At 41.2% G+C, this 27,158-nt stretch overlaps 1 protein-coding gene across 4 annotated transcripts in view; it reads left to right on the top strand.

Annotated features, from left to right (window-relative positions):
* The window catches only part of LOC149168312 (mitogen-activated protein kinase 9-like), a 330,675-nt gene that overhangs the window by 237,554 nt on the left and 65,963 nt on the right, over positions 1-27,158 (top strand). For 2 of the 4 annotated variants that reach the window (XR_016259748.1, XM_089428258.1), the window contains exons 5-8: positions 1,611-1,760; positions 2,059-2,214; positions 2,376-2,513; positions 2,655-2,728. Coding sequence is in view for 3 of the 4 variants with exons in the window: in XM_089428258.1 (XP_089284384.1) it covers positions 1,611-1,760; positions 2,059-2,214; positions 2,376-2,513; positions 2,655-2,728 (518 nt within the window). In the remaining variant the exon portion in view is untranslated. The remainder of the gene's footprint in view (positions 1-1,610; positions 1,761-2,058; positions 2,215-2,375; positions 2,514-2,654; positions 2,729-27,158) is intronic. The other 2 variants (XM_089428259.1, XM_089428260.1) reach the window with 2 other exon arrangements.

The following is a 27,158-nucleotide window of genomic DNA, read 5'->3' as shown; positions in this document are numbered from 1 at the left end:
GTGAAAACTGTGAAGTCAATAATGGCATACATACATTTGTGATATCAATGATACCATGTCGTACATAATGCAGAGTAACTGTGTAATCATTGTCATATTATACTAGAAATGCAATATCATTGTCATACCAGGAGTGAGATCATAACCATACTTTGTAGAGGAAGCCATATACCCTTTACGTAGAAGCAGAGATCAATGTGAGTTACAGAGATCCGAGAACATATATATCAAATTGAACCATGATCATATATCACTGAGGTATGTTGAAGCCGAGATCATATATATAGTAGACAGAGCGAAATCGTATTTATTACAAACACCATAGTCGAGAGAGAGATCATAGTTTTTCAACTAGAGAGCGATTTTATGTCATACAAAGACATTATATAAAGAGCAAAACTCTTGTCCTGTAGCAGTTGCGAGAGAGAGAGTCGGGAGACCTGTAGCCTGAGTCTTGGAACCATGCGAGAGTAAATAGTCTTGCGATGTCATATAATTAAGAATTTGAGATGACATTGATTAATGCAAGAGTGCCTATGATCACTGTGACCAAGAGCGAAGGATCAATCCCATACGAAAGTCTTGTGTCATGCCAAGCGAAAGACAGTGCCATCGAGAAATTGAGTCAGCGAGTTGTTGAAACCCATATCACCACAAACCATAGTGATGAACCCTTTGACCAAGAGTGAAAGCCCTAATCAGAACAAAGATACGATGCCTAGTCAAAATAGAGATGTGATGCCTAGTCAAGAGATGCGAAGCCCAATCATTACAACGTTGTGATGTCCTTTTTGGCCTATGTTACTTTTTGGTGACACACAAAGATAATCTTTATATAGTATATGATAAGGTCCCTTATATGAGGCCGGCATTAAAACATGGAGGGAAATTTAAATCTGAATTTCCCATTAATATTTATATTATTCAAATTCCCTTTTAAATATTTGTTCAAATAATTATTTCAACTAATATAATCCTTCTTGGGTCTCAAGGGGCTGCTTTTGGAGGCTTAGGGTTTCCCTTAGGTAAAATACGTCCCGATGCTGCCAAATTTCAACATGTTCAAGAGCTTGTAAGTCTGAGCATTGATGTCATTTAGAAGTATGGAGTACCTCAATTGTGACAATATTTAATGTGATTAATCAAAATTTAATTGTCCTCATATCAAATATATGTAAAGGTTCTTACTGCGTTAATGGGCACTAGGGATTATGGCTTGTAGGTTAGAAGTGCCGCTTGTGGCTTCTCTCATTGTTCTCTTCCCTTATCAGGCTTCAACTAGTTCATATTGTATGTCATACAGTTCTAGCAATTATGATGTCAATTGCCCCAACTATTCTGCATATCTAGTTTGCATTATCCACTGTCATTAATGAAATGCTAATATAATAAAATAAAAATATTATCAAGACTTGTGTTCAACATTTGAAGTTTTTTACATTCTCTCTTGCATGATTCTGTCCATTAATGCCTTATATTTTCATGTCCATTTTAACCCAGACAATTTTTGATCTTCCTCCATCTTTCTTTGCTATGATGCATGCATGTTTATGTTATATAAAATTCAGATTCATATTTATGTTATATACATCCTGTCTTTCATGTTACAGTACACTCCTGCCATCGACATCTGGAGCATAGGATGCATATTTGGTGAAATTCTGATGGGAAAGCCCTTGTTTCCAGGGAAGAATGTCGCACATCAGCTAGATCTCATGACGGATATGCTTGGCACACTGTCTCTAGACACAATTGTCAGGGTTGACATTCTGTTTTTCCTTTATTATGTTTACAGTTTGGATGCATGATTGTGGATTTGGCTGTATTTGGCCAAACATTCCCCTGGGGGTGTCTTGTTATCATAAGCTATACTTGGATCTTTGGTAATACGTGGGGCCATAATGGTCATCATTTCAGAATCATTTGTGACAAAAATTCTATGAAATGCATTCCATTCTGACCTTATCTTTTGAAATAAACAAATTTTCACATTGTTCTCATCTTAGATTTCTGTATTTTGAAATTTCACTTTTGTGTGGATCATCTTGGTAATTTCAGATTAAGAATGACAAGGTCAGAAGGTATCTAAGTAGCATGCAGAAGAAGAAACCAATACCATTCTCCCAAAAATTCCCGAATTCAGAACCTTTGGCACTTGATATTCTTAAACAGTTGCTTGCACTTGAACCAAAAGATCGACCAACAGCTGAGGAGGTGAGAATCCGTTAGATGCTCTATATGGAAATCCAGAACACTGTTACCATCCATGTTTAATATCATGGCACCGATCTTAATCTTGGTTTTGCTGACATCGATAGGATGAATACATTTTAATTATTTATATCTGATTTTTAATGCTTTGAGAAAATATGCAGGCTTTAAGTCATCCATATTTCAGAGGTTTAGCAAATGCTGACAATGAAATTCCAGCACATCCTATTTCAAAAACGGAGTTTGAGTTTGAAAAGCAAAGGTTAACCAAGGATGATCTGAGAGAGCTAATCTATAGGGAGGTAAATTAACTAATCAAGTTAATGTTCTTGCTTGATGTTTTTAGTGTTATGGTTGTGTGATCTCATCTTTCATGACCAAAGCACAAGGTCTTGACCTGTCTTATTAAGTTCTTCATCTTCACTTGGTGTTTATTGAAACAGATCGCAGAGTATCATCCTTGGATGCAGGTGGAGAATCTATCTGGTGTGGACCTTGCCAATTTTAGGTATCCAAGGTTCTGACTAGACATATTCTTATTTGAATATCCATGCTAATAATTGGTGACTGGAAATTCATATGCCTTATGATTAAATAATAGCTACAAATTACTTCCAAATTTAAAAAAAATGTCTTTTCCTTTTCTTTTCTTGGCCTTATATTAGAATTCCTGCTCCAAGCCATAGCTTTGCTACAAAGTGGCAAGTCCAAGGGAAGATATTGAAGTACTTCTTAGGTACTAGAATAGCCACTAATGAGGTGTCTCCTCTTTTTCTCATTATCAAGCTAGGCTTTTCATCCTTGATAGGCTTAAATTTTGGTTCTCATGAAGCTCCTTCAAATGTCTTTATTAGGCCTATCATGGGTTCTCCATCTTAAGATAACATCATCAGAACTTACGATTTTGTTGTCAATAAGCTCCTTCAAATGTCTTTATTAAGTCTCTCACGGGTTCTTCATCTTAAGATAACATCAAATGAACTTATGAGCTCAAATGTCTTGTACATTAAATGGGGTTCCAAGAAAAGTGTTTTGCTAATATTTGATTGTAAAAGGTGATTTGATTTTTAACTTTTCCTGAAATAGACATAAAAATGCAAATAAAAATCATATGAATTCAGATGGTTGTACCATACAATGAGACATCATGCCCTTCAGAAGTATTGTTAGCATAAACTCTTAGATCCAAGTTTCAATTTCTACTCCATGCATTATCAGCATTTGCCTCCTTGTTAAAGATGACTTTGTTTCTACTGTTATAAACAACAGTTTATTAAAGGAAAATATCCAACATAGAAAAGATAAGATAAAATAATCCATATATACATATATAGTGTGTGTATGTGTGTGAGAGAGAGAGAGAGAGACAGAGGGATTGAATGATTGCAATAACACATGACATTTGTGTGTGTGTGTCTATCCTCACACACACACATTACATGAATAGGCACATATCTTTTGAACATTTCCCTTTTAAATATATTATTATTATATGTACTTTATGTTGATTACATTGTCTCCCTCTTCAGGGATGCTTTGTCCTCAAAGCATAATTTGAAAAATTTACATGTAATGTTTTCACATGATGTTTTTTCCTTGATATTGTCATGGTTGGAGAAATGAAATGGTATGATTTTCAAAGGATTAAAGAGAATTTTTATGTTGCATCTAGATTAGTCCAACCTAGGTAAATCTTTGTTAAGTTTAGGTATGTTCTATGCTTAGAGAAATTTATTTCAATTTTCATAGTTAGCTCACTATCTTTTCCAGATTAGCAATCACATCAACATTAAAGTAAACTGCAGATGGAACATAAACATAAATCATAGAAGACAAGCCAAGACAAGAGGACACAAGATGTGGTGCTAGCCAGGGACAAACCCCAATGTGGGGAAACCCTTGATCAATTCTTCTTATATGTTCTTCAATAGTTCAACAGAGAGAGAGAGAGATAGTACATTTACGACAGAGGTCAACACTTTGACTTATCTAGATAAGAGCATAAATCATCTCTAAGAAGATGATACATGAGATCAGTTGAAGACATGCTGCTTCAACTGATTCTCCAAGGTGACTCCTTCACCTATCATTGTGCTGCATCTTGTCATCATGCTGCACCTCACCATGCTGCACCCATCATTACAATGCTGCACCTCAAGCTGTACACATCATACTGCTGCACCTTATGCTGTACACATCATACTGCTGCACCTAATGCTGCACTTGTTGCACCATGCTGCCACAACTGTCCCATGTACCATACTGCTGTCCCACTGTTGGTGACATAGCCATTCCATGTTTGCCATACTGCTGTCCCACTGTTATGCTCCAACAAGCATCATAGCCTAGCTGTCCCAATGTGTTTGCAGCACCATGCTTGCCACCATGTACTTGCTGTTGCTGCTGTCCTATTGTGCCACAACTGCACAATGTCATTGCTGTCCTAATTAGCATGTCATTGGGTTGTCCCATCATAGTTGTTGTCCCAACATGCTGCTGTCCATGCTTGCTGCTATCCAATGAGTTTGCAGCACCATGTACCTTTGCTGCCATGTCACAACTGCTGGCTGTCCCATCATAGTTGTTGTCCCAACATGCTGCTGTCCATGCTTGCTGCTATCCAATGAGTTTTCAGCAACATGTACCTTTTCTGCGATGTCACAACTGCTGGCTGTCCCATCATAGTTGTTGTCCCAACATGCTGCTGTCCATGCTTGCTGCTATCCAATGAGTTTGCAGCACCATGTACCTTTGCTGCCATGTCACAACTGCTGTCTTGCCTTAGCATTCTTTTGCTGTCCTAATTTACTATACAGCTGTCCCTTGCAGCTCCATGCTTTCCATGCTTACCATCTGTTGTTTCACCATGCTGCACTACTGCACTGCATCACAGGTTAGGGCATCACCCTACAACCCTTATCCTCCATACAAATCAGCAAGACAACCTTCTAAAGACTGTGGTTCTCCAAGGGAATAACCCTCCACACCTATGCTATTCCTTTTGGCTTGTTTAACTGCGGTTAAGGCCACACTGTCCCTACAGCTCCTTCACGTTGTCTAGGGCAACCTCTTCGCTATTCCTTTGACCCTTTATACGACAACTAAGACTCTGTTGTCCACACAGCCCTTCACGCTATCTAGGGAAGCCTACACGTTGTCCCTTTGACCCTTCATGCTACGATTAAGACTCTTGTTTGACTGCGGTTATGGCTGAATTAGATCAGCATTTAGGGCAGGATTAGATCAGCGTTTAGGGCTGGATTAGACCAGCATTTAGGGCAACCTTTAGTCTACATCTAGGGCTGCTTTCCATCTGCGTTTATGGCAACCTCTTTTCCTTCAACGTCTAGGGCTTCCACTCCTAGATTTCTCTTCCACTAAAACCCAAGACAAGTGGAGAGAAATCAAGATAGAAGTGTGTGTGAGAAATGACTCTCAAGTCATCTCCTTTTATACTAAAACGTTGAGCACATGTGGGGTTTACTTGGTTGTTGGCCGACCTTGACGAATTGTCTTATAACACAAATAAATTCATAACTCCATGAATACTTATCGAAATCGGATGATCTTTAGATCAATCCTACACCTCTCGATGAGAGGGATACAAGAAAAATATCAGCTGCCATAAATAAGATGACCGACATGGAGTTTGGCCCTAGTTGCCAATTTTAACACTCCCTGTCAACTAGGGAGAACTCCATATGCTGATCCATATGTCCAATTGTACTATCTCTTCCATCAATGCCTTGCACTGCTCGGCTCTGCTTTGCTTTGTTCTGCTGAACCACGAAGAAGAAGAATTGGTCGAGAATGTCTAATACCATTCTCTACTGACCCGAAGTCAGTTTTATTGATCCCTGATTAATATCACAAGAGAGTGTCTCAAACCACTCATATTGATCCCAGATCAGTTTCATTGATCCCAGATCAATGGAGGTCATCCTAGCATAGGGAGTACGGTAGATACAATGATGTGTCAATCGATAGAACTACTATGGCCCCTAACCCCATTTCCATGCTCATTGGCTAGATGAGAGGTACTTCCCATGAGTCCCAGACTGCATGGGTAGGATGCCTTGATAGGAGAACCATTCATCCTGTCCCTAAGTCGCCACGGGTATCACAGAGGAAGGTTAAGCAATTCACCCTGTACACAACGCACCATTAAGGGAGGGTGAGTCGCCCTATGGTCGCGTGTTGCTGCAATAAGTACCCCAAGCCCCCCGAAACTCCCAGATCTCAATGCATGCATCATGCAGGACCCTCATAAGAAGGTCTCTCAACGAATCCAAGTCGTTCGGGAAAGTCACAAATTTGACCTTTCCCCGGGGCTTTGTTAGAATGTCTGCGACCTGTACATCAGTCTCAATGCGATAGAGCCTCCTCGCTCATCGACGTACCATATCCTAGATAAGGTAGTATCTGATGTCTATATGCTGGAGAAATCATAGAATACGGATTCCTCAACAATCGAATCCCTCCCTGGTTGCCACGGTGGTATTCATCATGTGTACAAACAGCTCACTCAAGAGCTTCCACAACCAAGCAGCTTCACACGAGATCATATTCGTAGCTATGTATTCGGTCTCAGCGGTGCTTATAACAACCGACTTCTGCTTCCTGCTCATCCAGGATATCAATCAGAACCAAAAGAGAACCAACACTCGGAGGTGGATATTCAGAGCTCGCAACTTAGTCGTCATTTAGTCAGTGCGTACTCCAAGAGGATGCAGTAGAGGAATACGCAGTAGATAATTCAGTGGCTTTCTGGGGAGCAGTTGCCGGAGGAGTTTTGGTGAAGTAAGTGCGGGGGAAGACTAGCCTTTGGGAGGATTTTGGGAGTGGGAAATTTCTGTTTGGGAGCAGCGTGATTACCAACACTCAGGGCCAGTGCAGGAATCCCTCACTGGGCACACGTGGGAGTTTTGGGTCAGTTTTCGGAGCGAGTATTTGTCAAGAGAGATAAGGGAAAGTTTAGGAAGTATTATCTCAACGGTTTTTGTGTGTTTGGGAGGACTTATTCAGGAGTTACAGACAGGTCATACCTTATAGCACTTGGAGGAGAACACAACCCTTGGGAGGCCGAATTTCCGGGGTCAAAACCATTGAAGAAAGTGTAACTAAGTTCAATATTTACAAATGTAATTTTGATCTTTGTACTTGTTAAGAAAAAGAAATATTATTTTTGTAAATTATAAGAATGAGCTTCTTGCTCATTTCATAGTCTAGGAAAGTCAAAGAGTCAAAGTCATGTATAAGGAGCTCTTCTTGAGCCTATGTGCAAATGTATACTAGTCTAAAAGGCCCTCCAAGACAAGCACAAGAAGAAGTCTGCAAGCTAAACGATGAAGAAAGCAGTGATGTTAGGCTCAAAATATATTTAAATGACACGTTGGCTCATATTTGGAGACACAATAGTTCAAGGTGACATGTCGCTTATTAATGGAGGCAAAACCACTATAAATACCCCACTAGGGTCACCATAGGAAAATAAGAAATCTCAGACTTCTCAGCAATCTCAGATGGGTACAAGAGGTGCAGGAATTTCAGATTAGGGAAGCAGTTCAGGATCTCAGATGGAGAAGTATCACTGCAATTTCGGATGGGTAATACAATGAGATACTCTCGGCATATAGGTGTCAAGAAGAACACAATCTCCTTCTCAGTACAAATCTCAATGCTGTCATAACTGAAGTAAGGATGATCTCAGAATCCTACTATACTACACATTGTCTAGGCATGATGGAAGGATCTCATAGTAATACATTGTCTTGGCATGATGGATGGATCTCACAGTAACACACTGTCTCAGCATGATGGAAGGAACTCATAGTAACACACTATCTCGGCATACAGGTGCAGTCACAATCTCATTCTTGAGGAAGATATAAAGGTAACGATTTCAATCATGATGAGACTGTCATAATATCAGGAATTGTATATGCAGCTCTCCTATACATATGAAGATCTCATAGAAGAAGACCTCGATGATGGAGCAACAATGATGATGATCTCAGCGTTGATGTAGAAGAGGATTGGTGTCTTGGTCTTGGAGTGGCCTAATAGGTCAAGGGTCAAGGTCTTGGTATTCGTCAATTGGAATCTCTATAAGAAGAATTTAGTGTGGGTTTTCCTATCCAAGAGGGAGAGGTTTTGGCCCTGGCAGTAGGTCAAGGGTCAAGGTCTTGGTATTCGTCAATTGGAATCTCTATAAGAAGAATTTAGTGTGGGTTTTCCTCTCCAAGAGGGAGAGGTTTTGGCCCTGGCAGAATGCCAACATCTTGTGTTCTTGTCTCTTTGTTTTGGTAGCTATTTGATGAACTAAAGAAGACACACTAATATTAAAGAATATGCTAATAAGCAAAAAGTTGAAACATCTCACAAATAGTTATCATGCTAAGAAGAATCACACTAACTCTAACTGCCCTAGATTCTTCAACATGGTATCAGAGCTAAGGTGTTGAAGTCAAAGGAAGGGCAGCAAAAGAGACATACAAGGATCAGTCTCCAAAAAGGGCATCAAAACAAGTTGAAGGGTTTTGTCAAGATTAAAGGATCAAGTCTTCAACAAGCAGTCTACAACAACAAGACAATTCAAGATCAAGTAATCTCAGTCAAAGTGAAGTCTCAATGCTAGTGCTCAGAATTCAGATCATAGTCAAAAGAAGCAAAACACAGTACCTCTCACAGTTTTGGTGCTAGCCCCAAATTGGGTGTCATTACAATCTATGTCATACCACAAAGATCTCAATAACTTAAGTATGAAGCAGTTTCGATGCTTGGTATTGGACAATGCTTGAAGGTCTCAAAGGAGATCTTTGTTCATGCTAGTCAACTCAAGCAAGGTTCTACTCCAGCAAGGAGCATCACAACAAGGCCACAAGGATATACAATCACATCATACATTACAACAATATCACTTTAGAAGGAGAACACAATGCCACATCTCAGATGGGCATCATGACAGTGCTCTCAAAAATTCTTGATTTCGATATCATACCCTCACAGTCAAGGAATCAAGTAATCTCAACATATTATAAAAGCAACAGTGCTTGGTGCTGAACAATGCAAGGAAGTCTCAAGGAAGATCTTGGAACTCAGTTGTACCAAGCAACTCAAGCAAGAATCTCATTGAAGGAGATCATTCAAGAAAGCGTCAAGGTGAAGATTTCATTTTCACATGACAAGTGAGTATCTTTTCATTCTATAATCAAATATTGTTAAATGACTTCATGATTGCAAGGACATCTATGAAGTTGAATGGGTCATCAAGATTCCTTACATGAAGAAGGAAGATAGACACAGTCATCTAGATAGCTGAAGTCATTGAGCATATCAAAAGGTCTCCTCTGAATTCATGGAAAGGGATACTTATAAAAGATCCCCTCATATAGCAACATTGGAGACATCAAAGAGATGTAGATAAACTCATTCTCTAAAGATGCAATGAAGGTCACATGAATTTTGATCTACGTGAAAGTAAAGGGTATTAAAGGATGTAGTATATCCTCCATCTACAAGACCTAGAAAGAATGATAACCATAATGCACTAACAGATAATCAAAGTAACAAATATCCATGGGACAAGAAGGTTACCTCATTCGACAACTTATGGTCTCTATGCTAAATAGAGAAAGACAAGTTGATGACAAAAGTATTGAAGGGTAAAGGACTAAATCATGTGCAAAAAAGAAAGGGAAATTTGGTCCTCAAACAAGGCAGAATAGGTATAGCTAAAATTATGGAAACTTGTATCACTAGATAGATGGAGGAAGCTGAGGAAAAGGGCCAAGGAAAGATGGAGTAACAAGAATAGGTATAGCTAAAATTATGGAAACTTATATCACCAGATAGATGGAGGAAGCTGAAGAAAAGGGCCAAGGAAAGAGGGAGTAACAAATCTCTACTATGATTGGGATAGTATCCCTCACAAAAGGGTCCTATCATAAGCTTCTATTATAAGATATGACAATGATAATATGATGCATCGTGGCATCATGGAAGCATTAGAAACAAGAGCTCGTGACATCACCATGGGAATCATGAAGGACAAAATCCATGACAGACAAACCTGAAGGATATAGCTCTTGGGAACATCATTGGACATTGAAGGAAGGGAAGAAGTCATCTAGGACAAGGCTCATCATACATCAAGACAAAAAGAAAACATCTGCTAGATGAGGATATACAAGATCCTCAAGATTCTTTGATGGAATTCTCATTGGAGGGTTCACTAATCTAGAGAGGAAGCAAGTGTTTCATCAAGAACTCCAACTTGTGGAATTCATGGATGATGTTATGGTGACATAAGATGAAAAGCAGATCAAGAGGTTGAAGACACTTCAATCAAGGAAGCTGCTGGAAGAAGCCTAGATGACCTAAAGGTAAAATAAGGTATGTATGCTTGTGTTTAATATTATAATGTCATGTCACATGGTTGCAGGTAACATGGATCATTACTTCTATCTTGAGAAGCATGATCAAGAGAAAAAGGATCTCTTCCTTTGAAAGGATGCAAGAAGGCATAAGACACACTAGATGAAATCAACATACTATGTCCTCATATGAAGTATGAGGTGGTTGATCACAAGTAAGAAACTCTTATTAAAAGCACCAGTGAATGGAATGTATGGAGAAGGAAGAGATTGTGAGATATGCAACCCTAATGAAGGTAATAAACATCCAAAAGATCAAGAAGACTTGACTAGAAAATCTCCCGGAAAGATATGAAGACTTTGATGGAAAAGATGAAGACCCTTGACAATGGATATCTTTGGGAGATGTGTCAACATGTATGTTGGATGCTGATACTACATAAAGATGTCATGATGAAGAGCCATCTCGTAATGTATGATTTGATGTAATATGATGTTTTGATTTCTTGAAGAATGTCTGGATAATGCAGGGCTACTCAAACAAGAGTTGTAAATATAAGTACAACTAGCATTCATGTGGTGGATGGAAGAAGCATGTGGTGGATGGAAGGTTCCAGATATGAAGAAGGCCACTTTCCATGAAGAAAGGAATGACATGACAAATGAAGGAGGAAAGTGATCGATGGTTGTGGCCCTACAAGGAAGAAGCTCAACTAAATTTCATGACATCAAGAAGAGAAGTTGATCAAGCAGCTGAAGGACCCACAAAGAAGAAGTTGCTGATGTATAGAAGAGTCCCTAGCTAAGAGGAAGCTCTGACAAGTCCCTGATCAAGAGGGAGCTTGGATTAGATCACCCTTGATTAAAAAGGAGTGACAGTTGTGTTTTTCTATTTCATGTGTCATGCACTAGACCAGGACTAACAGTCGTAAGTCTAGGTGAAGGCCATGAAGAGAAATGTAAACACATGATATCCTCCCTAGTTGAGAGGGAGAGATAGACACAACATTCTTGTCTTCACTTTGGAAGAAATAATGGAGGATTGGGTAATCATCTGGCATCCGATGCTCTTTGAGGATGTGTAGGGAATCCAAGACAAGAGTAGGCAAGAGGACCAAAATTATTTGAGGGATGGGAACCCAAGATAAGAATAGTCATACTCGATGAACACTCGAGTGGGTATGTACCTTGAGAGACAATGATGAAGGTGTTTGTAGTCATTGGTCTCACCAACATTGTGCTCTGACCTAATGAGAGATAGACCCGTCAATCGAGGCCTTGCTGTGGAAACAATATTGGTTACTATGATGCTATATAGATGGGTTACCAATCTGATTCTTCTTATGAGAAATTATTCAGATTGAGAATGACGAAGTACCATTATAAATGCCTCCCTAGTTAAGAGGGAGTGTTGAAGAAAGTGTCACTAGGTTTGGTATTTACAAATGTAATTTTGATCTTTGTACTTGTCAAGAAAAAGAAATATTATTTTTGTAAATTATAAGAATGAGTTTTTTGCTCATTTCATAAGTCTAGGAAAATCAAAGAGTCAAAGTCATGTATAAGTAGCTCTTCTTGAGCCTATGTGTAAATGTATACTAGTCTAAGAGGCCTTATAAGACAAGCATAAGGAGTCTGCAAGCTAAACGATGAAGAAGGTAGTGATGTTGGCCTCAAAATATATTTAAATGACATGTCGGCTCATATGTGGAGACACAACAGTTCAAGGTGACATGTCGGCTTATTAATGGAGGTAGAACCACTATAAATACCCCGCTGGGGTCACCACAGGAAATTAATAAATCTCAGACTTCTTTGCAATCTCAGATGGGTACATGAGGTGCAGGAATTTCGGATTAGGGCAACAGTTCAGGATCTCGGATGGAGAAGTATCACAATAATTTTGGGTGGGTAATATAGTGAGATACTCTCGGCATATAGGTGTCAAGAAGAACACAGTCTCCTTCTCAGTACAAATCTCAGTGTTGTCATAATCAAAGTAAGGATGATCTCAGAATCCTACTATACTACACATTGTCTAGGCATGATGGAAGGATCTCATAGTAATACATTGTCTTGGCATGATGGACGGATCTCACAGTAACACATTGTCTCAGCATGATGGAAGGAACTCATAGTAACACACTATCTCGGCATACAAGTGCAGTCACAACCTCGTTCTTGATGAAGATATAAAGGTCATGATTTCAGTCATGATGAGACTGTCATGATATCAGGAATTCTATATGCAACTCTCCTATACATATGAAGATCTCATAGAAGAAGACCTCGATGATGGAGCAACAGTGATGATGATCTCAGCGTTGATGTAGAAGAGGATTGGTGTCTTGGTATTGGAGTGGCCTAATAGGTCAAGGGTCAAGGTCTTGGTATTTGTCAATTAGAATCTCTATAAGAAGAATTTAGTGCAGGTTTTTCTCTCCAATTGGGAGAGGTTTTGGCCTTGGCAGAATGCCAACATCCTGTGTTCTCGTCTCTTTGTTTTGGTAGCTATTTTATGAACTAAAGAAGACACACTAATATTAATGAATATGCTAATAAGAAAAAGTTGAAACATCTCAGAAATAGTTATTATGCTAAGAAGAATCACACTAACTCTAACTGCCCTGGATTATTCAACAAAAACCGAGCCAAATCCTTTCTGGGTTTTGATGGGTTTTACTTGAGGAGTGTGGGGCTAATTTGGTAGATTTTTTTGAGCACCGGAGACAGGGTTTCCAACAACATCTTTGCAGTAGATAACACAGTTTCTCAAGGGCAGCGCAAGTCATCATTGCAATAGTTATTTTTGCCATCTGGGCTTGATCATGCTTTCTTTTGAGGCAAGCCCAGGTGCACCTCTTCCACATTATTGTACTTTTATCCCAGATTATAATAAAATGGCTCAGTTGTTGGATATTTCTGGATTTTCTATGGGTGTGCACTTAATATTTCAATCTCTCGGTGTTGTTTCCATTGTTTGCTTTTCTTATCACTGTTTTTCCTAGTTTGGGACATTACAGTGGTATCAGAGCCCTGACCTTGGCTTAGTCATAGGGGACTTTCCTATGAGTGAGGAGGACAGGCAGAATATCGCCTACAGGGGATAGAGGTAGCAGAGTTGGGATAGGGAGTTAGAGATTACACCAGACACTAAGGAGTGTGGGAAGGTTGTGGTAATAGAGGACATGGTGGAAGCCAGGAGTAAGGAGGATATGGCCTTTGACAGCGTCTTGAAGGCCCTTAGTGATTTAGCGAAGGGGTAAAAGGAGATGTTGGATGAGATCAAATAGCAGAACTGGGACCGAAGCATCCACCGAGATTTCCTATTTGGGGAGACTTCTGGGGCCTCCCAATAGTATGACCACCCTTCACCAGCTACTCACCCACCAGCCTCAGGTGGGCCAACTAGGACCACGCTGCCTTCTTTCCTACCATCAACACCTAGTGAGCAGGGTGGACCAGATGACCAAATTCCCATGGGGGAGTATTTCAAGGAATGGCATGTTAATCAAGGTTGTCATAGATGTCAATATGGTAGTGTTTGTGATGGCAAATTCTTGTGATCATAATGTTTCCCATGAAGGACCCAAGGACTGAATACAACATATGGAATGAATATATATATATATATATATATATATATATATATATATACAGACAGAATAGAAGCAGTAGACCCAAGGAGGAAATCCAAGGAGAAGCAGATCCATGAAGTAACAGGAGCAAGAAGCCAAGGAGGAAAGCCATCAGGGAAGCCATTGGAAGACAAGAACAAGAGCCATCAAAGAGTAGCCATTGAAAATCATAGAGAAGCCACAAGAAATCCAAGCCAAGAGTAAGAGTCTGTTACAATATGTTTTTATTGAAATATCGCAAGTACCAAGAGTAAGAGCCATATCGGAGATATCGCATGAAATATCAGAGTAATATCGGAGGAGTTAACATATCAGAGAAGTTAACATAATCGGAGGAGTTAACATATCGGAGGAGTCAACATATCAGAGGAGTTAAGGAACATCCGAGTATTAAACCATGGAAACTCTTTAAAGTTCACAACGCATGTAATAAAACCTTTTTAACAAAAGTCCACAACGCATCGGAGTTAATATATCGACGAATTTATTATGCGTTACCACTCGAATTCCCCGATTGCGACATGAGTATTGCGGACCCGCTAGACCATTATAATACACCTTAATGAAACATCGCGTCTGCCGCATCGGAAGTTATGTATCGCAAAGTCTTAAAGATATGTCACACAAAAAACCATTGATTGCGATATAATATTGCGGACCTGCTGCACCATTATAATACGCTCTAAAAGAAATATCACATCCGTCGCATATTGCAAGCCATAAAAGGATGCTACATTCAAAATCGCTGATTGCGATAGAGTTGTGGACCCGACGGATTTATTAACAACTGTTCAATATCATATCGCATCTGCTCCATCGGTAGTAGGGGATTGGCAATGTTATGTGCAGACCTCCGAAGTTGCGATTGTGGGAGTTTTATGAAGTTGCGATTGCGATTTAAGCAGTGACGTGGCATGTGGGACCGCCAGACATCTATTATAATATGGATTTTCGTAAATAAATAGGTTTATGATATAATTGTAATGTGCGACCCCATACACAAGTCGACCTCTCCTCCAATGATCATGTCTTTTGGGTATTGATGAGATTCATATATATATAAAGTTAAACGCTTCACCTCGAGTATGGAATTGAATCTCGGACATCCATTACAGAGTAGAAGGACAGTTCACAACTCGTGAACGTGAAGGAACAGAAGAAAGAAAAGCTGAAGTTTGAGTGAGCGAAAGAGGAAGCCGAAGGACGAGTGAGCGTAGAAGGAAGCCGAAGGTCCAACAGGAAGAAGAAGGAAGCCAAAGGTCGAGCATTCTGTTGACTGGGTTATTCATTGAAAGGATCAGACCTAGAGTGAATCCGTAGAAGTGTAGCCCACGATCTATTAAAAAGACTGCATAGACATGGTCGTTTTAATTGAATACACAACCTGTAGCCACAACAGTCACTCCTTTGAAGGAATTACTCCTGAAGTGCCACTCGTGAAGCAGTTACTACGACAGTAAGAATAGAGGGTCGAAACAGAGAGTTGTTTTGAAAAGACATTGAGGCCTAGTGAAAATATCTTGTTGATAAGCATCAATAGATCTTGAAGATCATGATGCATTGTTGAAATCATCATGAGGTAAACTTTGCAGACTCTATTGGGCAATATGAAGAATTGTGAAGACTCCATATGAAGACATGTTGTCATTGATGAAGTAGCATGGAGACTATAGTGAAGCTATAGATTGACAAGAACTCAGTGAAGAAGAGTTTGGGAGCTGTGAATTACTATAAACACAAGGTCGGTGCCTTGAGAAGAGAGGGTTGGTGCCCTGAAGGTTGGAGCCTCGAACAAGGTAGGTGCCTTGAAGGGTAAGGTTGGAGCCCTAGAGGATCAGTGTCCTCAAGAACCAGGTCGGAGCCTATACCAGAGAAGGGTTGGTGCCCTAGGGGTTGGAGCCTCTAAATGCAAGGTCGGTGCCTTGAGAAGATAGGGATGGTGCCCTAGAGGTTGGAGCCTCACAAAAAATTGTTGGTGCTTGGAAACAGGTTGGAGCCTGGGGAATTGAAGATCGATGTCTTGTACTTGATTCATTATAAAGATTATATTAATAAAAACATTCAATTCTATTGCTTATTTTGTGTTCTAAATATAACTGATTTAACTGGTAAAATTCACAATTGAAAAGGAATATTGATTCACCCCCCCTCTCAGTATTTCCAACATGGAAATCCATGGTGGAATATTTCAAGGCAGCCTTATCTTTCAGAGACTATTGTCAGCTCAAGCAAAAATGAGAAGGGCAGGAATTATGGAGGCCAGGGCACGCAGAGCTCCAACTTGCAGAATACTACTGGGAGGATGTACTTGCCTACATATGATAGCATTACCAAGTGCGCAACTCGGGCTTGGGTGGAGAAGCTGGATACTTATTTCCAGCTCAACAAGATGACAAAGGTGGAAGCCATTAAAATGGCTACCCTACACTTAGAGCGGGAGGCACATGGCTGGTGGTTTCAGGACTTGTCCACTCCGGGGCATGCCAATGTGACTTCCTATGAGGATTTCACGAGGAGAGTGGTGGAGCATTTTGATCAGAGGGATTCAAAAGCTCACTTCAGGGAGATGACCCAACTCAGACAGACGGGTCATCTAGAGCAGTATATATTGGAGTTTCTAAGGGTCTTAGCCATGGTGTCGGAATTGTCGAATGCTAGAAGGGTGTACATGTTCATAGAGGGGTTGTTCGAGCCACTGCGTGGACTGGTGAAGTCACGTAGACCCTTTACTCTATAGTAGGCTGTGACATGTGCTAGAGACTTGTAGGGGGCTATCCCCAAGACACGGGTACCTATTCCATCACGTACTCCCTACCATCAAAAGGGAAGTGGTACTTGACCACCACCACAGAGAGCAGTCAAAGGACATGGGAAGCTAGATGAGCAGACTCAGAAAAACATCAGGAGGAGGAAACTGTGCTTTACTTGTCGGGAACCATGGGCACCAAGCCATCAGTGCATAGTGGGAAAGGTCCATTATATCAAGGTATTTTCGAATAGCGATTAGGAGGATGATGTGGAGTTGTAGTATGGTGGGGGAGATAGTGAAGATCTGGCAAAGAGGGGACCACAACCACTACCACCACATGGGGGAGCATCTTTTACACCATTTGGGGGAGTCCTTGCTTCCTTATGCGAGGTCCCCAAATTTCTGACTCTAAGGATTAGAGGCACAGTGCAGGGGCAACGTGTCTTAGTCCTAGTAGATAGTGGGGCTACCCACAACTTTATTGATTCTCAAATGGTCAGGAGGAGGGGCATCACCACAACAGAGTTTGAGGGGTTTTCTATCATGGTCCCGGGGGACAGGACAATGCAGTGCATTCAGTATGTTCCCGCTTTGATAGTGACCATGGGGAACTACTCGATGACGGATCATTTTTTCATAGTGGATGTACCAGACACCAACGTAGTGATGGGTGTCCAATGGCTATACTCCCTTAGCCGAGTCACCACCGATTGGAGGAAGTGAGAGATGGAGGTCACCAGGCCGAATGGAACGCTGGTAGTCCTTAGGGGCATGCACTCATATCCTCCACAGATAGTTTCAGCACATCGGATAGAGGCAAATTTGAGGCACGGAGACATAGCGTGGGCTGTGGAGCTAAGGATTTCAGAGGCTGGGGGATAGGCCCAACCACCACACCCAGACATACAGGCCATATTAGACAAATACTCAGTCCTATTTGGCGACATTCCAACAGGGCAACCACAGAATAGGGGTTTCAAGCACACCATTGAGTTGGAGCTAAGTGTGCAGGTAGTTATTACCACCCCTTATAGGCACCCCAAGGCCTGTACGAACGAGATTGAGCAGGGCATCAGGGAGTTGTTGGCGTTGGGCCACATTAGGTCGAGTTCCAGTCCCTTTGCTTCTTTAGTGGTGCTAATGAAGAAGAAGGACGAAACCTTGCACATGTGCATTGATTATAGGGCGCTGAGCAAGAATTTGAAGAATCGATACCTCGTCCCGCGCATCGATGAGTTGATGGATGAGCTTAGAGGAGATAAGTACTTCTCTAAGATAGATCTGCACTCGGGGTACCATCAAATCAGGGTGAGGGATCATGACATCCCTAAGACAACCTTCAGATTCCATTATGGGCATTTTGCGTTTCTAGTCATGCCCTATGGGTTGACCAATCCACTTGCCACCTTCCAGTCATGTATGAACCATGTGTTTTGGGCAATGTTACACGAAGCGGGGATGAAATTGGGACGTTTTTTTGAAGCGGGGACGCGGAAGCGTCATTTTCCAAAATTCTAGGAAGCAAAGCGTCTGCTATATATATATATATTGCATTTATATTCAAAACAAACATCCCAAATACCAAATTAGTTGTAGGAGACATGAAAACATGCATATTTTTGCATAAATCAAGATAGATATGGCATCCATGATTCCATTGTAGTTACTAGTATGTACATCAATGATTAATTATTCGAGCATCAACCATCTATATTCTAGCAATTACAAACATACATCAAATTTTTAAGCATATTATAAAACATAAAACATAGAGCATATTATGATTTTTCTAGCAAGTGAGCAACTGCCAACATTTGTCATGTCCAAAATTCAAATAACAATGTTTACAAAATAGGTCACTTGGTCACCGCCAAGGCAAAAAGGTTCAAATTCACAAGCCTACAAGTCTAATGATTAATCTATGACAAAAGTAGTAAATTGTGAATATATCTACTAATCTCTCCTCCTTCCACCACGAAGAGAACGTGGTGGCGGGCCTCCACGTGGTGGCAATGAAGAAGATGGTGCCTGTGGAAGTTGTGGCATTGAAACTGATGAAGACAAACCCCCTGTTGTTGGTGTTGAACCATGGAACCTAGGAACCAAGGGACCAGATGGGGGTGGCATCTCACCTCGATCATCATCATCCTGGAATCGCTCAAAAAATTCATTCAAAATAAAACCACTAGTTAACAAAAAAAATAAAAATAGGAATTAGAGAAATGCTTTATAAGCAAAATTCATACCACAATGGACATATTTGAATAAGAGCATCCTCTAGTTGCTCTAATCACAACACTCCATCCTCCAAATTGGGATCCTTTGGATTCCTGTCCCAAATCTTAAGGTCTTTATTAGTCTTTGCATCATCACAGTAATGGGAGAACAATCGCAAGTTTTAATGAACATAAACCAAGCTCTCTGCCCGATCTAAACTCAACCTGTTCCTTTTAACACTGTGGATGAAAGAATAAGAGCTCCAACGCCTCTCTGCAGAAGAAGTGTTTACCACCTGTGATAGTGCTCGCAATGCCAAATTCTGTAGAAGTGGAGTAGCCCCTCCATGCATGTTCCACCACTGAAGAGAAGAAAAAGTCTCTCGATCTCTAATTGCATGCATGCTCCCAAATGGACCAGTGTTAAGCGTATAGTTGCTCAATTGTCTCCGTACCATGGCAGCCTCCTCCTCATCAGGGACTAATTTACTCAATGCAATCATATATTTTTTTTGAACCTCTTGATCTTGGTTTGGTTTTCTCCCGCTTCCCCCCCTAGGTGCTGGTGTTGAAAGCCATGATGGATGATGGTATTTAGGTGTCAAAACATATGCTAATGCATGCAATGGAAAATTTAGCATTTCCCATCGGTTTTCCACCTCTGGACGAATATAATTGTACAAGGCGATATCTGTAGGCTCAACAATGTCTTTAATCTGCTCCAACATGCTATCCATTTGCTCATACACCTCCCCAATTATTGGTCGATCTGAATCTCCAAACTTGATCATGTAATAAATTGGTTTGGTGAATTGCAAAACATATTTAACCTTGTGACCAAAAGTACATGTCAAGAATAGTGTCCTTGGCTACATTAGCACCATCTCTATTAGTGTTAATTTCCTCCCATGATTCAGCACGCACCATATTAGTTAAAGCTTGTCTCACCTTCACTAGCCGCCTAAAGGTGAGGTAATAACTGGCAAATCTTGTTTTTTCAAGTTTAAGCAACTGCAAATTGGAGTAAGTGCCATAGAAGTAGTTTACTCTTGTATGCCATGTGATGAATTTAATGAGTTGCTTCCCTCTCTTGTAAAGCTCATTAATCCACCCACATTCTTTATGCTTCACAATATCATGCATCAAAAGGTTCAATGTGTGAACTAGGCACCCAGACCAAAAGATGTGTGGATGAGTACACTCAATAATTTTTCCTTCTGCCTTACAATTTGCTGCATTATCTGTGATCACTTGAACCACATTATTCGGACCAACATCTTTGATTGATTGCAATAGATCTCCAATGTTTTGGGAAGATGCACTGATGGAGGAGAAGTCATGACATGTAATAAATACTACACCTTTTCTTTTTCTCTTTCTAATAACATTGTTCTAGCTTTCTCATAGTTGGGGGACTTGTATCCTTTTGGGGCTTCATTGATGGCCTTTACCATTTCATGCCAATAGGGAGAGCGAAGCACATTGAATGGTACACCGCAAGCACAAAGAAATCAAACTATCTTTCCATTCACATCATCCCTCCCAACAACATTCAGGAAATCCCCTATTGTTCTTTTACCTCCAGAGCTTCCAGAAGTACCATGAGGAGATGAACTACCAAAGCTAGAGGTTGCACTTGGTTCAGAATGAGTTTTTTGTTTCTTTCTTTTTTCTTGTGAAACCTCCTCTATTTGGATGTATTTTATTCTTTGTTCAACTAAAATGTTTGGGAAAATTTGTATGCCCACAACACCCTTTTTGTCATCACTGCCCATCACCCCACAAAGATGCCTCCTCACATGGGTGCATGAACCACTGAATAGTTTTCCTCCATGACAAGCATGAGGGCACAAAAGTTTGTAGCTTCCACCACCCTTTCCCCCTTCAAGTTTGGTCACATAGTTCCACAAGGATGTTAATGCAGCTTTCCCCTCTAGTGTTTCAGTGTTCCCTTTAGGTTCAACTTCATCCCCTTCCTCTTCAAACCCTTCCTCCTCATCATACATCGGGTCACTCATATTGGGACCACTATCCTCTTGTTCTTCTTTCCTTCTATTCCTACTCCCCCTTGCCATCATTAAAACCAAAAGTGGAATGATACATAGAAGCCAAAAGAACACCATCTTGGAATATGGATATAGGTGGTGGACAACCTGCAATTAAATGAGCAAGTAGAAAGAATGGGAAAGAGTAGGAGAGGGAGGAGAAAAATACAAAAAATAATGTCAAAAAAGTGAGGGAGTTTTGGGTTTGCACTTACCTCTTTAGCTCTTGTAGATGGAAGCCCTCCAAGCTCCTCCTCTCAGCTCCTCCTCCAAGCTCTCCTCTCTTCTCTCCTCCAAGCTCTCATAAACTCAAAGTGAGCAAATGAGAGATGAATGGGTGTTAAATCCATTCACTCTTCACCCTAACCCAAGGTGGACACACCCCCAACCAAGCAAAAGAAAAAAAACGTCTTTTTTTGGCCCGCGCGGCGGAAACGGCGGACGCCGGCTGAAGCGGTCGCGATTCGTACGGATCGGACCCCGAAGTACGGTGCTTCGTACGGCCGAACCATTGTACGAAACACGTTTTGGAAAAACCGAAACACGATTCGGCTGTATGGTTCCAAAAATGTCAGGAAGCACCTTTAATAGCCCGAACCGCATTTCGAAGGGCGATTGCCCCGCGCGTCCATATGGATTGCGGATCGGGATTTTGATCCAGGGGGGGCAGGACGTTTCCCGCAACACTGGTTTCGAGGGAAGTTGAGGAGGTTTGTATTGGTGTTTTTTGACGACATCTTGATCTATAGTAGAACCTGGGAGGAGCACTTGTAGCACCTGGAGGCGATGTTGCGTATTTTGGAGGAACAACAGTTTTACGCCAAATTGTCCAAGTGTGAGTTTGGGCTGACTGAGATGCTCTACTTGGGGCACATCATTGGCGTAGATGGGGTGAAGGTGCATGAGGAGAAGATACGGGCTATTCGGGATTGGTCAGTGCCTAGAGATGTGACAACATTGAGGGGGTTTTTGGGAATCTGCACCTATTACTGAAAGTTCGTCAAAGGATTCTCGCAGTTGGCGACACCCCTCACGGATTTGACCAAGAAGGGGGATTTTGCATGGACAGATGGAGCCCAGTCAACTTTTGATCACCTCAAGGAGGTGATGAGTAGTTGCCTGGTGTTGGCACTCCCAAATTTCACTTAGCCATTCACAGTGGAGTGTGATGCATTAGGAGAGGGGATTGGGGCAATATTATCCCAGGATGGACATCCCATTGCTTTCGAGAGCCGGAAGCTCCTACCACATGAGAGGTCGTATTCTATATACGACAAAGACATGTTGGCCATCATGCATGCGTTGGCCAAATTCTGGCAGTACTTAGTGGGTAACTGATTTCAGGTGAAGACATATCACAATAGTCTTCGCCACTTCATGGGGCAGCAGGGCCTCAGTGACAAATCACAAAGATGGGTTAGCAAGGTGCAGGCTTACGATTTTGATATTGAGTATGTGCGGGGAAAGCACAATGTAGTGGTCGATGCATTATCCAGGAGACTCGCAAGCCTCTCACTCATGAGCATTTGCCATGACTGGAAGGCACAATTGTTGGTAGAGTACTCCAAAAACTGGTTGGAATGTGAGATATTTGAGGGAACACATGCAGATGAGCGCTACAGGGTGATGGTTGAGGTCATATATTACAAGGGGCGCATATTTTTGGTACCGGGCTCACAGTTGAGGGAGAGGGTACTCCATGCAACACATGATTCCCCATTATCAGGGCATCAGGGTTTAGGAAGACATACATGGCAGTCAGAGAGCGCTTCACCTGGAAGGGCCTCAAGGGGGACGTGTTGAGGTATGTGCAGGAGTGTGAGGCATGCCAGAGGAACAAAGGGGAGTTGACCCATCCAACTGGGTTGTTGCAACCTCTTCCCATTCCTGAGGGGAAATGGGAGAGTATCTCCATGGATTTCATCATGGGGCTTCCCACAGTGCAGGGCAAGGATTGTATTTATGTGGTGGTTGATCGGCTGACCAAATATGCCCATTTCTTCGCCATTCCGACCCAGTATTCAGCCTCACAGGTGGTCAAGTTGTTCTTCAGGGAGGTCTTTCGTTTGCACAGACTCCCTAAGAACATAGTCAACGACAGAGATAGTCGGTTTATGGGGGGATTCTTGCAGGAACTCTTCAAATTAGTGGGTACTGAGCTCACCCTGAGCACGAGTTACCACCCACAAACAGACGGTCAGATAGAGCAAGTTAATAAATGGTTGGAGGGCTATCTCAGGAACTACGTGACCGGGTAGCAGAGGGCATGGATTCGATGGATGCACTTGGGCGAGTATTGCTACAACACCACTCATCACATGTCCATCGGTATGTCACCCTTCTGTGCTTTATATGGTTATGATGCCTTATCTTTCGCTGATATTGTTTTTGGAGACAACAGGGCCCCAAAGGCCAAAGATTGGATCCTAGAGAGCCAAGACATTCTCAAGGCTCTCAAGGACAACTTATTGACAACACAAAATCAGCAAAAGATGTATGCTGATAAGCATCGGATTGAGAGGCATTTTGAGGAGGGAGACTTGGTGTACCTACGGCTACAGCCATATAGACAGTCTACCTTGAAGCAGAAAGGGGCCAAGAAGCTGCAACCACGTTTCTATGGGCCATATAGAGTGGTTAGGAGAGTTGGAGAGGTGGCCTACGAGTTGGAGCTTCCCTCAGGGAGCAAGATTCACAACATCTTCCATGTTTTGTGCCTCAAGAAGGTGTTGGGCCAATAGGTGACGACAACTGTAGAGTTGCCCCCGCTTGATGATGAGGGGCATCTGGTTTTGGAACCGGAGGCCATTCTGGAGACTCGGGAAAGGAAGCTAAGGAACATAACCATCAAAGAGTTTTTGGTGCGTTGGAAGAACTTGTCGGATGAGGATGCCACCTAGGAGGGTGAGCACATATTGGAGCATCCAACGTTGAAGTTTCTTGAGGGCAAGCAACATTTGGGAGGGGAGGACTGTAATAGGTTTAATTTCTCACAATTTTGGATAATTTTGGACACCATGGAACCCACTCAATTTTGACATAGGGACTTAGTGAAGAAAAGGAGGCCGAATTACCTTGTTAGTAGAATGTGGGGGCCACCCACATGGAAAAAACACACTTGGCCAAGTGAAGAGTTTGAATAGCCTTGGAGGGAATTCGAATGGCAAGGAGAAGGGGCCCACATGGGAAGGAAGGCCCACGAAATTATAGATAGGAGGAGCTCATCTTTACAAGGGCATCTTTTGACTTATTGAACTCAACCTTAGTTGCTCGAGCTGCTTAGCCCGGTCACTCGTTATTTAGCATGAGCTCTCCAAGCGAAGAACTCATCCTTTCTTCGGTGGACCATGAGTGCCACCATAGTGAGGTTTTTTTCTATCATTTCGGGAGATTGCAGGGGGATATTCAAAGCCACCAAATCAGCCATCATTCAGCCAGTGCGTACTCCACAAGGACGCAATAGAGGAATACATAGTAGATAATTCAGTGTCTTTCCATAGAGAAATTGCCAAAGGATTTTTGGTGAAGGAAGTGCAAGGGAAGACTAGCCTTTGGGAGGATTTTAGGAGCGAGAGATTTCTGTTTGGGAGCAGCGTGATTACCAGCACTTAGGGCCTGTTGACCACTACGTGTCAACTACCCATAGTAGTACACCCCCTTTTTCGCAAAAGGGATAGCGCTTGATCGATATGTCCGTGCCATTCGACTGTCATCATCAGCCCGATCATGTTATGTTGTAAACCCAGTCTGCATGTGTAAATTGTAAATAATCTTAGCAGATCTGAGTCATGTATGTAAATTGCCTAGGCAAACCTAATTTTCTAGTGATAATCTATGTTCTGGAAGGTTTTTTGTCTCACCGATCCATGATCGACAGAGTTTTCCTTCAGCCTAACCCCAAAGCTGGAATGGATTTTGTCATTAGAATCTTAGGGGAATCCTAGTGTACTTCGAGTCTATGTAAAAGTAATTTGGAAATAATCCTAACTATTTGTTTAGGTTATTACAAATTGCTTGATCTGCTAGATTATATTTGTGTCACAGAACGATCTATGAGGGTCTATGTCAAATGGGTTTTCCCCCTTGAGATGTAAAATTGTAAAAGTCATGATGTAAAGTGTCTTGAGGGTTAAAAAATGTTTTAATCCCTTCATAAGTCCTAGGTCCTAGGTGTTTTTTTCCCAAAGGCTAAGTTCGAGGGTCCAGTAAAAATAATAAAAAGTAAAAATAATTAAAAAATAAAAAATAAAAGATAAAATAAAATAAATTTAAACAATAAATAAAAAAATAAAATAAAATAATAAAATAATAATAAGTCAAAAGTTTTGAGGAAATAAATGCAAAATTTAAATTTTTAATATATTAAAATGCATTTAAAAATTTCAACGGATGAGATTAAAAGGGATTTTGATCCTCATCGACGGTCGATATCATTTTGACATGGATCACTCAAACTAGCCATTGGGAATTTTTCCTTTAAATAGGGTCAGGGGTCATTTCAGATCATTAGATCTTAGGGTCGTGTGCTAAAGAAAGCTCTCTTGTAGTCATTTTTTGTGCAATAAAGAAAGACTGAGGTTGAAATCTTGCTGGTGTTATTCTTCTGGAATTGTTGTAAGATGTTTTATTTTTTTGCATAAATTTATTTTCAGCGATTGATGATAGCTTGATGAAGAGTGATTTTAAACACAAGTATCTTGTTTAGTCGCTAGGGTTTGAATGGTAGTTAAATTTCTGGATATGATGGCAGGTATCTCCATTACATTTGGATTTTAGTATCGTTTTCTCCTTCTTCGTTAATGGTTGAATTAAGCTGTGCAGGAAATCCTTTTTTTTGAAATTACCGGGCGTTCAGGGAAGTTCTCGGCTGAACCAGCCAACTCCCGGATTGCATTTTTTGAAGAGCCCAACTAGTTTTGATCCCGGGCTTATCATTTAGAATTTTTCTTGTGGATGCATGAAGGGTTTTCTGAAGCACCTCACATTAAATTTAAAATTTTGAAAATATTTCTGTGGCATAATGGCAAATCTGGCTATTTAGAGTGTTTAATTTGTAATCACAGTAATTATTTAGATGGTTTTAGTTTTTTTAATTTTGTTTCTTGCACATTTTACTTCTGGGTGTTTGGTTTTTGCAGGTTGCAGGTCAGAGGAAAACTTTTTTCCCGAAGCCAGATCTAGGCCTTGGAGGGTAAAATCTGGCCTCAGGATCAGCTCTGGTAGAAATATTCACTTCAGATCTGGAAATTTCTTGTGGGGTATTTCATCAGGGAAATATGAAGCGGATTGATTTAAAATTTTTAACTCTTCTGAAGAATTTTGAGGATTTTCAGGTTGTCTGTCTGTTGCTACCTGTGGCTGCCTAGGGTTTTATTTTCACAAAAAAATTTTGAAATTTTTTAGGAAGAATAACCATTGTTGGGACAGGGTTTTTCATCAGCGTTTTGCAGGAAATATTCCATGCTATCCATTGAGCTCTCAATCCTCTCTATGCTATCCCTCTACCAACATTCCCTTCAACAATGCCTTTCCTTATCCTGCAAAGCCTGCCTTCATTCTCACGCAGTCACCCTCCTTTCACCCTTCTCGGCTTGCATTGCTGCCTATTTCCCTGCATCCAGTTACCATTCAAAACCTGCGTCCTGCCATTTCTCACATCCCTCTCCACGTCATTTCTCTGCTTGCCATTGCCTCCATCTTCACACTGCTAGAAATCCATACACAATACATCCTTCATCCTACCTGCATCTAATTCCAGCTCCCAATGTTGCCTGTACGCTTCCATACCTGCAAAAACCCTGCGCGTGGGTCCTTCTCCTCTTCAACCTACATCGAAATCAACTATCATACATCTCTGTCGACCTGCATACCCAACGTGCTGCCAAAAAAGCCATCAAGTTGCCATTCCCGCCGTCAAACTCCTT

This window comes from Pinus tabuliformis, chromosome 4_2 (assembly GCF_031772625.1).
Source record: "Pinus tabuliformis cultivar Carrire ecotype Pingquan chromosome 4_2, CPIR1, whole genome shotgun sequence".
Taxonomy (NCBI): domain Eukaryota; kingdom Viridiplantae; phylum Streptophyta; class Pinopsida; order Pinales; family Pinaceae; genus Pinus; species Pinus tabuliformis.
The sequence above is the reverse complement of the archived record's forward strand: the minus strand, read 5'-3'. Positions and strand labels throughout refer to the sequence as shown.